Source organism: Apus apus, chromosome 22 (genome assembly GCF_020740795.1).
Source record: "Apus apus isolate bApuApu2 chromosome 22, bApuApu2.pri.cur, whole genome shotgun sequence".
Taxonomy (NCBI): domain Eukaryota; kingdom Metazoa; phylum Chordata; class Aves; order Apodiformes; family Apodidae; genus Apus; species Apus apus.
This window is the reverse complement of record NC_067303.1, coordinates 5,443,202-5,459,043: the sequence shown is the minus strand read 5'-3', so window position 1 is coordinate 5,459,043 and position 15,842 is coordinate 5,443,202. Positions and strand designations below refer to the sequence as shown.

The following is a 15,842-nucleotide window of genomic DNA, read 5'->3' as shown; positions in this document are numbered from 1 at the left end:
TTGCAACTCTGTGGCAGGTCCCAGGTTTGATTGCTTGTTGAATCACACTCTGGTGAGTGCCTGTTTGTGCATAATACCCTCCAGAGCTCACTGCTCTTGGAGGAACTGTTAGCACGGTGAAGAACAACACAGAGCAAGGGAAAATCTAGAAGTGGTTGTGGTTGGAGGATGTGGTGACATCAGAGGGTTCAGCGGGAACGTGGGGCTTTTAAAAAGCTGAAAGAAACATCCTGACAGTCAGTTGTCACATCCCCAGATAGAGTCAGAGACCTGTTAGCTATTAGCCAGCCAAGCTACCTTCATCAAAGAGACCAAAAAGACTCCGTCCTGACCCAGAATATGCACTGGCAAAAATGTAAGTGAGCTCTGATTTGTTTTTCCTACCTGAGATAAAAGCTGAAGAGGGTAATGAATAAGGAAGCAGCAGCACAGCATGGGAGCCTGTGCTCATGGAGAGGCACAGGGCTCAGGAGGGAGCAGTGACAAGGCATGATGCTGATTTTCCAGCAGGGATATTGACCTTGCTGCTTTGTTGTCATTCATCACTATGAATCAAGTGGGAGATTATGATTCATAAAAACAATAACAGGATGCAGGTATTATATCAAAGGTTACAGTGGTTACATACCAGAAAAAATTTCCTTTATAAAAGTGAAACCTGTGAGAAATCTTATTTCTGTACTTTTTTTAAAAAAATATATATGTGTACATTTTTTCAAATAATAAAAAAGATAAGGAACAAAGCAGCTGAGGTCAATACAGTTATGACTATACAGGAAATCAGTTTTCTTGTTTTCAAGATCATTTCACTCCTCTTGGCCCACCTTTGCTCGGGCAGTTTACAGATCACAACACAGGTAGGTGTTGGTTTCTGGCAGGGTTTTCCTTCTCCCTGGAGGGCTCAGTAGGTGATGCTCAGCTCTGCAGCTGTGCTGCCACCCTTCGTGTTTCCCCACGCTGCTCATGAGCCTGGGATGATGGAGTACACCTGAAGGGGAGAAGCTCATTTCTTAAACATTTGCCAGAGACTTATCTGATGCTGAACTGATATTAATCTGCTTTGTACAATATCTTGTAGGTTGTTCACAGGTTTGTTGAATCTGTTTGTGCTGAACTGAGCTTATTAGCAGCTACGTCTGTTCTCTCTGGTACGCGTTTCTCCTGGTTTGCTTTGGGGTTTTTTTTCCAGTTGAACATTTTGGAGGTTCAAATGTACATTTGTGAAGGGATATTGCAGCCTGTAAAGTCTTGAGCAAGAAGCTCTGCCTGCTTATTCAGTCATGTTTCAATTTGTCTGACAAGCACCATGCAGCAAGTGGGAGCACTATGGCAACACACCTTGTTTCCCTCTTCCCCTGGTGCTGTTTTCAGCATCAGCAGGTGCATGATGTGGAACACACTGCAGGGTGATTGGATTCAAATCTTTAACCTTCCATCTCAGAAGTCCATTCATGGTTTCTCTGGGTTGGTTTTTTTCCAGCAGTGACAAAGCAATACTAACAACCTGGGGGTTTAGGCAGAAGAATATTGGTAGCTGCATTTTCCTTTGGCATGTGCAGTGCTGGCGAAGGGAAGCAGGGATTCCCAGCCTGCATGAGAAGAGATCAAAACCTGTCTCTGGATATCAGCCATTCCCTGCTGATAGTTTCTAGACAAGACCATTTCTGGCCAATATCTGCCTGCCCCTCCACGCCCCATAGCTTCTAGGGCTTGCATCTCCTGTTAATGCTTCCTGGCTGTTTTGAAATCTGGGTGGGACACACAACTGCCTTGAGCTGACCTGTGTTGCTGAGCAAGTCCTTTTCACACCAGTCAGATGAAGCAGCCAGGGGGGTGGCCAGACTTCTCTGATGCCTGGGCTGGGTGCTGGAGCAGCCTGGTGTGTTTGCCAGGACACAGAAGGGGCTGAGGGGACTGCCAGTCTGTGGCTGCCTGGCTGAGCTGTGCTGGCTGCTGGCGTGGGCTGCCTGTGCTGGGTCACTGCAGGCTGCCTTTTGCCAGTGTGGAGCTGTCATCTCCTTAACCCTGCTGCTTTTCTGTGCCATTACAGTAAGGAGCTGTGTGTTTTGGCTTGGAAGGTAGGCAGCAAGGGTATTCTGATGAGGGGAGCAGACAGCTTGGGTGCAGTCAGTTGCTCTGCTGGAGACCTCCTGTGCAACTGTAGGTAGTTTGCTCAGGTCAGCACAAGTTTTCAGGTGCCAGGTCCCAAAGGCTCCAGTGGCAGTTGGACCTCTCAGTGTCTCTCCATTTGCTATCTCTGGTACACCTGGGTTTCCTGTTAGTGTGACCAGCTGTGGCCTCGAGCTTCCTGCATCATCTGGTTCAGACCACCTGGGACCACATGGATGTCCTAGTGCCCAGTAACAATCATTGACTTGCTCTAAATTGCTGCAGAGGCAGCGTGGGTGACCAGGGAGCTTGGTGTGTGCTTGCAGGAGCCCTACACTAATGTGAGAGCATAAAAGCCTTGCTCTGCTCCCTACCTGCAAGTGTCCAAGGGCAGGTTGGATGGGGCTCTGAGCAACCTGGTCTAGTGATCTAGATGCTCTTTAAGGTCCCTTCCAACCCAAACCATTCTTGAGATTCTATGAAAAGCATCACCTAAATGTGAAACTACTGCAGGATTTCAGCCTCGTGTCACAGAAACCATTCACACAAAAGGGACCTTCATTTTCTGTAATGTCAATGTCTCATCCAACCTGCCCTTCAACACTGCCAGGGATGGGGCAGCCACAGCTTCCCTGGGCAACCTGGGCCAGGCTCTCACCACCCTCACACTCCAGAATTTCCTCCTCATGTCTCACCTCAATCTCCCTCTTTCAGTTTTCATCCATTCCTCCTTGTCCTCTCCCTCCCTGCCCTTGTTCCAAGTCCCTCCTCAGCTTTCCTGGAGCCCCTTCAGGCACTGGAAGGTGCTCTAAGGTCTCCCTGGAGCCTTCTCTTCTCCAGGCTGAACCTCCCAACTCTCTCAGCCTGTCTCCAGAGCAGAGCTGTTCTAGCCCTTGGATCATCTTCGTGGACTCTCTCCAAGAGCTCCATGTCCTTCTGATGTTGAGGCCTCCAGAATAATTTTGGCTGGGTCAAAATGCTTTGGACTTTCAACTCCTGCTGCAGCCCAGCAGGACTTCTGCATCCAAGGCCAGACCTTCAGCTATCGAGCTGTTCCACTGCTTGCATTCCCGTGCAACTGAGAGGTGAGAAGTTACACCTTTGAAAACCTCTTCCCAAGTGCTTTTTTAGTGATTAAAGCCCCCTTTTTTTCCCCCCCCCAACAGCAGATGTGGGGCTCTGTGCAGCCTTTCTGAAAGTATCAGCTAATGAGACTGAGAGGTGAAACTGCCACATGCTGCGCCCTGCAAGTCTTCGTTTTGGTAAAACCCCACCGGGAAAGAGGGATAGTATGAAAGTTGAGCCCATCCATGCTTTACAAAGCAGGTGTCAGGCTCTACAAATGACCACACAGGCAATTAAATGGAAAGCTTGCATTACTAAAATGGAAAGAGTATTATGGGCTGGGAGGAATTAGGACGTGCGGGTAAGACTTATGGTTTAGACACTTTCTGTCTATCTCAGCTTCCCCTTTGTTCTGAAAGAGAGAAGTTTTAGTAGCTCTCACCACCACATGCCCAATGTATCCAACTTTTAACTGGCACTTGGAATCTCTGTTTAGCTTGGGTTTGTTTTGTTGGAGGTCTTTGTGAGAATAGTAAGAGGAGCAGGAGTTACTGGGTAGCGTTTCTTGTCGTTTCCCAAGTGTTTTCAGATCTCCCCTGGGTTTTGTTTCTATCCAGGTGGAAAAATACAAAGTTAGCCTTTTGTTTGTCAATCTGCAGCATCTTCCTGGTGTCAGCACAGAGCGTAGGTTGTGCACAGAGTGTAGGTTGTGCACAGTGCTCTCCTGACTTCAACTCCTCTGGCTGATCTGGAGGTGTGAAGGAGACTTTTTTAAAAGCACAGTAGTCAGAAGCATTTGGTGCAAACAGGAGACATGGATCTGATGGAATCCAAAGCTAATTTGGTTTTTAGTCGTCTTCCAACTGCAGAGAAACACCTGAAAATAAAGATACTGGGCATAATTCTGGCTTTGGGAGTCACAGTGCTGTGTAAGAGTGCAGAAAGAGACCTGGGCAAGTGCTGTGCTGAGCTGTTGGTAAGCAAGGAAAATATTTAGTCTGCTGATTTAATTATGCTCAGGACCCTCCTGAGTTCATTTCCTTATGCTGAGCAATGGAGCATCACTTGGCTCTTTTGCTCATGCTCTGAGTTCTTCTGTTTGTTGTAGAGCAGATTCTCTGCCCAGATGTTTGCTCAGAGCTTTGCTTTTAGCAACATCTGTGTTGGAATACCCACCCAGAGCGTGACCAACAGACAATCATCCACTCCAGCCCAGCTTTCCTTGTCAGGGTTTGCCTACGAAAAAATGAGTAATAACACTTCAGAAGAGATTTGGTATCAGATGCACGAAAAGAGCTGCATGTTCAGCCCTTCACATGGGCCTTGAGACACACCAGTTTTGCTGGAAAGGCTTTCGACAAGAGAGTGAAACAAGAAATGGCCAAATGGAAGAGGGAGAAACGTTTTTTGAGTTGCTCACATGGTTTTGTGGCTGAGCACTTCATGGCAGCCAGAGAATGTTTCAGGCAGGGCTGTATCCCTCAGTTTAGGCTGGTTACCTGGGACCTGGTGCTAACCAACCACCCAAGCCTGTTACCACCAACACAACTGGTTAAGATGGACCTGGGTTAGAAACAACTTTTTGTTCCCAAGGGCGTGAGTTGCAGATGGGTCACTCCAGTGTCTTTCACTTTTGACTGATCAGTGGGATCAATTAAAAAAAGGGACAGATCCTGGAGGGTGCTGCTGGCTGGGGAAGAAGTTGGGATGAAGAACCTTTTTCCTGAGTGACTCCCTGTCTCTGGGATCTCGGGCAGTTACATGAACTCCAGTGCTTTGTTTCCCTGCCCTGCACTTGCCACAAAGTAGAGATAAATGAAGTTCACTCCATTTTCCCCCCCCTTAATAACATATTGAGGGAAACTGTGTAATTAGCCAGCAAATAAGGACAGGACTCATCATCTCTGGTCAGGACTGAGCCCTGGTTGTGCAGTGCCCTGCAAGCCTCCAAGCTGGATGGTTGTGCTGGAGGGAGCACAGAGACCTGAACAGATATGACACTATTTACTGCCTGGCACAAATGGGTGCTGGTGTTGGGATTCAGGTCAAAGCATGGAAGTTCTGGCTGTTGCCATCAGGATGGCTGCAGCTGGGTCACCTTTCCAGCACCTCCTGAACACCCCCTGGGGACTGACAGGCTGTTGTACGAGGGGCACAAACACAAGAGAGCCAAAAGGAATGAGCACGGGTTTTCTCCTGCTTGTAGAGATTTGTAAAGTTCTGACTTTTCAAGGGGAGTCTTAAGAGCCTGATCCTCCTGTGCAGGGATTTCTAAACACACTGGGAAGTGCTTTTGACACTTGTAATAAAGCAATTCTCCTTGGGCAGCCAAATAATGTTGGAGATCTACCAGTCGGGTGACCCCTCCCTCATCTTCCTACAGGGATTCTTGGCAGAGCTAAGAATTGGATGTAGGTTCCCTTGTCTTTTCTTGCTGATCCACCTCCAGGAATGGTTAGGTAGGCCGGGTGGAAACACAAGGGGCCCTGATTAATGATTCTCATAGGAAGGACTGGAGCTGCATTTTACTGGAGTGCTTCTCAGTGACCCACAGTCTCCTGTGGGACATTATCAATAGCACAAAGCAGCCATTTCAGTTCCCATCTCAGCTCTGATCACATCCCTCACTCCAGACTCCAAATACTATTGCCAGATTGGATACTTTTGAAAAACATGTTTTGAAGTGTTTTGTGTGTGAGGTCAATGTAAAATGGAGACACTCATGATGAAACATTTAGTCCCTTGCTAAATGGGCATTGATAACTTCCTGTAAAAAGGTTTGGATTAGAGTCTAAACATCCAAGTAGTGTACACAAAGCTATTTTATTCTTTTTATTAATCAGGGTTCACTGTGTTTGATAAAAATGTCAGCACCTGCCTAATGGAATTTGGTCTCTAATATCCAAGCCAGAAACTCACTAGTTTGTCCATTGAAATCTAATTTTTTCTTATTATTCAAGAGTTACTGTTTGCTTTCTGGTGTGACTGCAAATAAGAAAAAGTTTTCTATTGTGTTTCTTTTCATTTTTTTAATTATACTGGAGGTGAAAGAAGAAAAGAGAAAAATATTTACCCTGCTAGTGCTGATCAATTGATAAACTTATCACAGTGTGGGAGCAGAGAAGGAGTAAATCTCCTGAACCAGAGGCCACGGTGTCATGTGCTGTTGCAGGCAGGTGATCATGCAAACCCTCACAGATTAGCAGTGGCTTTCAAACTGAAAAGGTGCCCAATGGGCAGTTGTTCTGACTTGTGTGAAAGGGTGAAGGTTTAAAGTGATCTGCAGCTCATGTGTGTGTGAAGGCCAGTGGTGCTGGGGTGAAGTTTAGTGATCTGAAACTTGACACGCTTCAGCACTTGTGTCCTCCAGCAGCTGCTTTGCCCCTGTCTTCCCTCCAGTTTCTGCAATGGTTAAACACAAATGCAGAGGAAGATGCGTTTTGAAGTTGCTTGTTCTAATTGTTGGGCAATGTCTTTGCTTCCTCTGCCTGATCTTTTCCTCCATCCAGGCTTTCATGGATCTCAGTTAGGAGCAGGTGTCTTTCAAAAGACTGCATCTGCCTTTAGACCTTGTCCTGGCAGAGGCCTGGGGATGACAAACATCATGCAAACATGGGCTAATGTTGCACTAGATGCTGAGGACATCTCTCAGGTTCTCCAAAGCACCAGCACCTGCAGGCCAGGGTTTGTAGGATTCCCACCCAACACATGAGTCTGCTCACCTGGGCAAGAGGGGCTCTTGTGAAGCGTGTTCCTGAAGCTTCAGGAGCAACCCTGCTGGAGTTGTCAAGTCTTCATCCAGAGGCCACTGAAACTGGAAACCTTCAGCCTTGTCTGTGCAGCCTGGACACCTCCTGGCTGAGCTGCAGAGCAGTCTGGAATGAAACATCCATCTGGGCTTCCTTCTTGGTGCTTAGGTACTGACCTACTTCAGGCTGCTGCATTTTCATCAGCTGTTCTGTTATCCAGCCACTTTGATCCATTGCTCCAAAGACTTCAAGGCTTGTGCTGGGCTTTTGTAGACCCTCAACAAACACAGTAAGTGATAACACTGATGAAAGGAGCCTGAGCTCATGCACACACCATGGGTTTTTAAGGCAGCCTGACCAAAAACATTGCAACAGGCTAAAATATGTTCACACATCAAACCTATTGCAAAGCTTCCTACTAGTTGGGTTAGATTCCTCCTCTTCTTTCTTCTGACACTTGATACTGCTCCAACTTCAGGGAGCAGTTGCAAATCCAGATCCAGTGCCTATTAAAGACCAGCATCTGCCTGTTCTCTGGTCTTGGAATTTTATGAGATAAGCTAGAATACAGTGGGCACCTGAAATGAAAGCTCCTTTTCTTTGTTTGAATGGAACTTGGGCATGTGGACCTGGTTGCATTTGCAGCTCACAACTTAAATAAAAATACAGTTGAAACCTGGTCCCAGGCAGGCTTCATAGTTTGTTAAGTCAGTCTGGGTATAAAGAGTTGGGGACCACAAAGCCAGGTATTTCCTTTATAAGGATCATAGGATCATGGAATAGTGAAGGTTGGAAGGGACCTGAAAGATCCTCAGGTTCCAACCTCCCTGCATGGGCAGGGACACCTCCCACCAGCCCAGCCTGCACGAGCCTCACTATTCAATTCTCTCCATTTCTCAAAATGCCTTCTCGTGATCATCTTTCTTTGGCTTGATGAGGAATTGGACTCTGAAGCCCAAAGTAATTTTGCTGTGGTTCATCTCTAGTGCTCAGACCTGGTACACCCTTGAAGAGTGGAAAAGCAGCTGTGCTAGCATTATTTTTACTTCTGGAGGTCAGCTTGGGGGAACCGAAATATGTTCTTCAGACTTTGGGGTTTTTTTCTTCTCTTCTTTTTTTTTTTATTTCTCTTTTTGGTTACTCTGCTTACACCGGAAACTCTGAATAGGTATATTTGTCAGCTTTTACAGTAAATTTCTTCTTTCCCCACCCCCCAAACCTGGAGCCAGAAACTACCATCCTTCCCCACCCTAATTCTGCAGGGAGGGCCTTTGAAGTCAGTGGTGACTCAGGGATAAGATGCTGCCCAGAGGTGCAGTTCAGCCTCTCGTGCCATCCAGAGCAGAGCTTGTGTTTGCTTTGGCAGGGCTGGTGCTTTCACACAGTGTCAGGAGCAGCAGCAATGTCTGATCTGAGCAGCTTTTTTTTTTTTTTTTTCAGCCAAGTGCAAACAAATAATTGCCAAATGTAAATAAATCTCTTACAGGACCAAGAAAACACCCTTGTGATGGTTTTTCGGAGCTCTCAGGGCAGCTCGTAGCACAGCACTTTGGAGCACTGTTGTTTGCCCTCAGATAAAATAATAGCAATTAAATTCAAGAAGCAAAATGTGAAGTGTATTAATAGCTCCTCGTGGATGCTCCTCTGCAGGGTTCAGGTGGCCCTGGCTCTCTTTGCTAACTGCATTTCCAAAGCCACAGGTTTCATGAGAGTGCAAGTCACATTCCCACAAAGGATACCCAGAGAGGCCAAAGGTGGATCAGACAGATCATGAAAAATCCTCTTCTCTTCAGCTATTAATTTAAAACAAACTATTTTCCCACTGCACATAGTGGTAACAAAGAGTTCAATGCTTAAATGTAGTGGTGGCTGGTACCAAAAGTATTTATGATGGCTAAGCAAGATTTCCTGAGTAAATGGTAGGTAGTGAGTCAAAAAGTGTTAGAAAAACTAGTTAGAAACTAGTTAGTTAGTTAAATGGCAGAGCAAAGTTGAAAATAAAGTAGTATTTAATTTATTTATTTTTTTAAAGAAATTAAACAGGTGTGTTTATTCTGTTAAATATCTTTGAGGCTGACTTACAATGTCTGTGTTCAGTCTGATTTTTTTTTCCCCAGAGAGGAGCAACAGAAACATCTCAGAGTGCAAATAATTGCACATAATTGGGAGAGACGACCAGAAATCAAATGGTTCATCTGCTTCTGTGATATGAAGCAGAGCATGTCAATTTGAGGAAATGCTTCCTGGGTGGAAGAATATTTTAAGGTTTGAGCTGGGTACCCACCTGTGCTCCATAAAACCAGAGGCCAGTTGCAGTCTTTAGGAATGGGAACTTACCAATTGGCATATTTACAAATCAAAGGGCAGTCAGAGGGGGCAGGCAGGCACTGCTGCTATCAGTGGCTCTACAAACATCAGGCCTCCCTCAGCTTTGATGTCCTCTGCTTTCCTCCTCCTATCCATTGCCTCCAAATACTTCATGTAAAAAAAAAATAAGGGTTAGTCATACTGGCTTCTGAAGAGCTGTGTTTCCTCTGCTTCCACTGGTCACAAAGCTTTGTGCTAGGCCTTTTTAGCTGGCTGCAAGGTTGGCTTTTCAAAAGGGATCAGAGTTTCTGAGCTCTGAGATGTTTTGTCAAACAAAACATCTGCAAAGCTGCCTCAGGTCCCAGCTCACTGAGTTATGAACCTGCTGGCCAGGCCCTGGCTGGGACAGAAACATGACTCTGGGCACTTAAATATACCTACCTGGTCTCCAAAGCCATGAGGTGTGCATGGCAAAATAGGGATGAGTTAAATGGCTTCCAAATAAGGATGTTGTTCTAACTTGGGTTGCATTTATAGCTTGTGTCTAAAGACAGAACATCATATACTTCTCTTGAATATCTGATCTCTGCTTTTTAATGCATCTGCCTGGCCAGAATGATGTTAGACATCTACTAACCAATCTGTATGACAAACCTCTTGGATACACTCAGTCTGATTTGTCCTTCAGGTGGGTGTAAATCACTGCAGATCAATGGCACTGAAGCCACGTAGAGCTGATAGACACAAGTGAGGTCAGGAGGAAGAAAATAAACACCCAGTTTTAGTCAGAAGACTGATGGAAAGAGAATTTCAGGCTCAGGGATTTAGGAGAAAAAGAACAAAGGAGAACATCACAATGAACTCACTGAAAGCTCATTGAAGGTAGCAGAATGAAAGGGTTAGTCTCTAACCTGTTGGAAGAAAACCAGCCTTTCTTTGTTACCTCTGTTTTTGTTCTTTTGTTTTCTTCTGCCTACCTTGTTGCTCAGTTTTGAAGAAGGTTTCCCTTTGTGCTGTGTTGTCACAGCTTCCAAGCAGCAGAGAGAATCATGGAATCATGGAATGGTTTGGGTTGGAAGGGACCTTCAAGACTATCTTGATCCAACCCCCCTGCATGGGCAGGGACACCTCCCACCAGCCCAGGCTGCTCCAAGCCCCATCCAACCTGCCCTTCAACACTGCCAGGGATGGGGCAGCCACAGCTTCCCTGGGCAACCTGGGCCAGGCTCTCACCACCCTCACACTCCAGAATTCCCTCCTCAAGTCTCACCTCAATCTCCCTCTTCCAGTTTTCATCCATCCCCCCTTGTCCTCTCCCTCCCTGCCCTTGTCCCAAGTCCCTCCCCAGCTTTCCTGGAGCCCCTTCAGGCACTGGAAGGTGCTCTCAGGTCTCCCTGGAGCCTTCTCTTCTCCAGGCTGAACCCCCCAGCTCTCCCAGCCTGTCTCTGGGCTAAAAAAACATCATTAACTGAGGAAGAAAATGTTTCTGACTCCAGACTCCAGCCACACTGACTAGGACAGCCCACAGGCTGCCATGGGACTCCATGGAAATGGCTGGAAAGCAAATTAAATGTCACCTGCCTTCATTATTATGCTTTTTTTCTCAGCTTCTGCTCCAGAGCAGCAGCCACAGCCTCGCCCCTATCAAGGTGTCCGTGTCAAAGAGCCAGTGAAGGAGCTGTTGAAAAGGAAACGGGGAAATCTTCATAATGCCACTGCAACTGCAGCTGCAACGGTAGGAGAAGAACCAAACACAGCCTAAAAATTCTCCCTCAGCAGTTACGTGGCTGAGCAGCCTTTGTAGCACCTGGCTGTCCTTGGCCAGTGAAGGAAACCTCTGCATCTCAAAAGTGTTTTGAGGGTGATGCTGCCTCATGTTGCCTGGAGATCCCATTAAATGTGTCTTTATTTTAGATGGAGTGTCTTTTGGGTGCTGAAGTGCCTGCAGTCACCTTTGGCTTAATGGAAGGGTGGAAGTGCTTTGCACTTGGCAGGATCTGGCCCTTAGGAGCAGAAAGTGGCTCCAAATTAAGCAGCTTGTTCCAGAACACCACAAGAGACCAGCCAGAGCCACCCTTGGCTGGCTACATCTTGGTGTCAGCCTGCCCCTGTCTGTCCTCCCGTGGGGAAGCAGGTTGATTTGCTCTTCTCTGAAGAGGAATTCCCTTTGCAGCTCAGGATCTAAACACTCTTTAAGGCCTCCTTGAGCTGAAAGGACATGTACACTTTGTGTAGTGGCTGCCAGGCTCAGTTCTCCTGGCCCTTCTCTAGAGGCAGGTGGGACATCCAGGCACTGACATGGAAGGAGTAGCTGCTGATCAGCTGCTAAGAGATATCATAGAATCATGGAATGGTTTGGGTTGGAAGGGACCTTATAGGTCATCTGGATCCAACTCCTCTGCATGGGCAGGGACACCTCCAAGTAGCACGCTCTGTCCCTTGTTAAGACAGTCTGGGTATAAAGAGCTGGGGACCACAAAGCCAGGTATTTCCTTTATAAGAATCATAGGATCATGGAATGGTGAAGGTGGGAAGGGACCTTAAAGATCCTCAGGTTCCAACCTCCCTGCTATGAGCAGGGACACCTCCCACCAGCCCAGCCTGCACGAGCCTCACTTGTGATTAAATTCAATGCTTCTGGCCTTAATCCCTGGATATTTTTCTTCTCTCTCCTAGGTCGTTTTGCCCCACCAGCCGCTTCCTTCCTACTCACCAATGGGTAATGTTCCCTTCAGTGTCTGTTGGTCTGTCCTGCTGGAGGGAAGGCCATGCTGAGCTGGGCTTTATTCCTCTGCTGTTTTTCAGGCCAGCCTTGCATTGAGATGGACGTGGCTGCCCCTGCAGTGCCTCTCCCTGATGAAGGAGCTCTCTGTTCCGGCTGGATCTCCCAGCCCTCTCCCACATCCTTACAGCCCTTAACTCAGTGGACCACTTACCCTGATTATGTGTCCCACGAAGCAGTCAGCTGTCCATACACAGCAGATATGTATGTTCAGCCCGTGTGTCCCAGTTACACACTGGTTGGACCATCATCTGTTCTGACTTACACCTCTCAGCCACTGATCACCAACTTTGCAGTAAGTCTGAAATATCTCCCTATAAATGACAGCAATTTCCCCTCCTTCTAGCAAGAGCCACGGGGTGTGCTGGATCCAATTAGTATCATTTCTTTAATTACTACAATGTTATGTGTCTTTGCATCCACGGGACATGGTTTTCTAGCATTGCCCCTGCCTGCACTCTGCTGGACATTGATAGGGTTTGAGCAGGACAGAAAGTTGTGGACTTTCAACTTGAGGAGCTGTGCTTTCTGCTGGAACACCTGAGGAAGCAGAATTCAAGTAGTTCCCTGAGTGGATGCACATGGTGGTCAGTAAATGCTGTTGCCTGGGCAAGTACTTAGTGGACAGTCCCACCAGAGAGCTGAGCAGTACCCAGTGGATTCTTCACTCTAATTCCAAACTTAAAATAAAAGGTATAAAGATTCCAGGAGGCACATCTCCCAGATGAGCTGGGAAGAATGACCTGCCAATAAATGTCTCAAAAATTGCTATTTAAAGATGGAAGAGCAAGGCCAAAATAGCAGGTAAACACAGCAGAACATTTGGGTTCAGGCTGGACAAAATCTGTTTGGCTGACCAGAGGTGATTTGTTCTTCCTTAGAGGAGCAGGACAGAGAATTCTATTTCTGTTGAACTCAGGCAGCTTGTCTTCCTTTTAATGTTTCAGTTCAGCTGCCTACACTGACACACTGAAGGGCCCTGCCTGCATCCTCTCACCTTCCCTGCTGAGGAAGGGCTATAATTTCAAGCATGGCTCTGCCTGGGCTGGCGGGGGGTTCAGCACAGGGTGTAACTGTCTCCTGGGCTTACAGTGAGAGTGGGAGTGGGAACAGAAAGCTAGAGGGAACTTGAGATGAGTGTGAGCTCCTGGCAGCAAGCACCTGGGACACCCACAGCCACCCCAGTCGTGGGAGCCAGCGTGGGGAAGCTGTCACGCTCGAACACTTTACCCAGAGGGACAAGAAAAGGGATGTTAAAAGTGAGACTGAGCATCCTTAGCCTGCTGGTTTGTGTCTTCCCCCTGCCCCACCTAACCAGTTGGTTTATGTTGGTTTCTTTCTCTTCTGTTTTGCCAGCCCCGGAGCAACCCCCCCTCTGTGGTGCCTCCGCTGGAGGGGACGGAGCAGCAGCCACCTCTCACGTACTTCCCGTGGGGACAGCCCCTCTCTGCACTGCCAGCCCCCACTCTGCAGTACCAGCCAGCTTCTTCCACGCTTTCTGGGCCCCAGTTTGTACCCCTGCCCATCTCCATTCCTGAGCCAGCCCCCCAGGAGCTGGAGGATGCCAGACGAGTCATCGGCACGCTGCCCATCGAGAAGCTGCTCCTAGAAGATGAAGACAATGATACGTATGTTTTAAACCATGCTCTCTCTGTTGAAGGGCTATAAGTTGCACACTCGGGGCCTGATCCTCACCTACTCAATACTCCACCTGCCACCACCGTGAGTTTTGAGTACAGAGGAGAAGCAGGCTGGGGCTAATGGGTGGGAACTTCACTTGCGGCTTTGGTGTCCACCTCTAGCACCTCATGACTTGTGTGTTGTGTGAAACTTGCCTTGTCCTGGGGCCCAGCACAAGATTTCTCTGCTGTTGCAGTTCCTGCTGCCTCTGCCAGGCAGGCTTTTGATGCTGTCTAGTTCTTGTGCTCAGCCTCAGCACGAGGTGACTTTCATCCTCAGACACAGGGCATGGTCTCAAATTGACACCCCAGTGACATGGCCAGCTGTAGCATCTGGGGAGGAGACTCTTGCTTCTAAATATTGGCAAGCCCTGGTTCAACAGGACTGCTTTGCAGAGCTCAGTGTAAACTCCTTGTGTGTGTGTCTTTGCCCTGTCCCTGGAGGAACCTCTCCCTGGTCTAGAAAACATTTTTGGACACTTAATTTGACATTTTTCTTTCCTAAATTGAACTGCTCCTTAGGAAAAGGTGAAGTGTAGTTTTATTCTACTGGTGCAGGTAGGTGCATTAGTCTGAAGACCCAAAAAAGTCACTCCACCTGAGCTAAACACCAGTGCCAACAGACATCCCTGTTCACAGAGCAACACAGAGTAACCTTGATGAAACATTTGAGTTCACACAAAAGTGTGACTTGAAGGTCTCTCCTTCTCTGCCATTGGAAGGCAGCCCCCCAGGTGTGGGACAGTGCTTTGGAGTCATGGCCTTTCAGCTGCAGAACAATTTTGGGCTCTAAAATATCCACCTTTGAGACAGGGTCTGATTTTGTGGCTAGCTGGAAATGCTGCATGTTCCACCAACGGACAGATCCTGGTCCCACTAAAGTCACCAGGAGCTTTGCCTGAGTCAGGATTGCAAGACAGGCCCCTATACCAGGAGATCATTGAGAAGACAGGGATTTCCACCTAGCAAGAAGTTGGCATTTCTTGTTCTGTAGCATTTGAGTGTGAAGTTGGTGATGTCTTGCTGAGCCAGGGAATGTAGTGACCTCTCTTGTGCCTTACTGCTGTGGAAAGCTTCTCTGTGTCTCCCAGGCCCACAGCTGCACACATTTTCTTTATAGCTTTCTGATTTTCTTCTCCTGGAGAATGTGTAGCTTGACTTTTTCCTCTGATGCAACCGTACGTGTCCTTGTTGATGTTCAGGGGTGCCATGGCACAGGCAGATTATATCCCCATCCCCATCTGTTCATTGTTTTCTTAATAAACAAGGGGCTCTTGGCTGGTGAACACAATTTCTCTGGGTTTTTCTGCTTTCTAAAGCCCAGGATCCTTAGGTGATCTTACTGTTTGCAAGACTAACTGCAAAATACTTCATTGCACTGCTTATGACCTGGTGTCCAGCATTCCAGTTGCCACCCAGGCAATATGTCAATATGACCTTCTAGTTTCTGGCCTGAGTGAGGTTTGCAAGCTCAGGTTGAAAGTGTCAAGGACTTTCAGAGCCTATTTTGTTATTCAATATTGACAAATCTGGAAGACATAAGCAATAGATCATGTAAGTGATCATAAAGTTGTTTGAAACCAGCAGCAGTTCAGGTGCACTGAAATTAGTGGCTTATATTTGCAGAAAAACCCAGCAAAGAAATTAATTAAAAGGAGCTTAATTCACCACTGTTTACTCCAGTTTTATGAGTACCAAGGCATCCAGCAGTAAAACTGGGATAATTCAGTTGTGAATCAAGCCTGTGGTTGCTAAGATTGCTTTGGAATTTCTTTCACTCCAATGTATGTAAATTCTGTGTGTGAACATAAAACCATGATGAACTGCTTCAGAATTTCTTTCTGGGTTGTTCTGGTTAGAAAAAGAGAAAATCTTTTCCAATAAAGATCTACAGTACCTTCCATGTGCCTGGAGTGTCTTATTTCCTATCCAAAAGGGTAACCCAGCATGGGGGTAGTAATCAATTAGTTCAATAACTTATGTACAGGCTAGAACCACAGATTACCTGGTAGTCTTTCTGCTAATTCTGCACATTAAGGAGGAGCCCCATGATCCAAATATGGCCTGGAGGGCCTGTTTACTCAAGCAGTCCTTGCTCACAGAAGCACTCCTGCAGCTCAGAGGTTAGTTCCATCACTGTTATCCTCTCTT

The 15,842-nt window shown here is 47.0% G+C and overlaps 1 protein-coding gene across 2 annotated transcripts; it reads left to right on the top strand.

Annotated features, from left to right (window-relative positions):
• The first annotated feature begins 288 nt into the window (after positions 1-288).
• Positions 289-15,577, top strand: POU2AF1 (POU class 2 homeobox associating factor 1). 2 transcript variants are annotated; one of them, XM_051638382.1, is made up of 5 exons: positions 289-355; positions 10,838-10,965; positions 11,907-11,949; positions 12,036-12,307; positions 13,369-15,577. In XM_051638382.1, exons 1-5 carry the CDS (start codon positions 340-342, stop codon positions 13,678-13,680), a joined length of 771 nt encoding a protein of 256 aa, XP_051494342.1. In that variant the 5' UTR covers positions 289-339; the 3' UTR covers positions 13,681-15,577. The 2 variants fall into 2 exon arrangements, with proteins under 2 accessions (XP_051494342.1, XP_051494343.1); XM_051638383.1 differs by lacking the exon at positions 289-355 and having other exon boundaries at positions 10,822-10,965.
• Positions 15,578-15,842: the final 265 nt, after the last annotated feature.

Coding starts and splice junctions, on each gene's coding strand:
- POU2AF1 (XM_051638382.1), top strand. Junction 11,950..12,035: donor TCCTTCCTACTCACCAATGG/GTAATGTTCCCT, acceptor GCTGTTTTTCAG/GCCAGCCTTGCATTGAGATG. Junction 12,308..13,368: donor CACTGATCACCAACTTTGCA/GTAAGTCTGAAA, acceptor CTGTTTTGCCAG/CCCCGGAGCAACCCCCCCTC.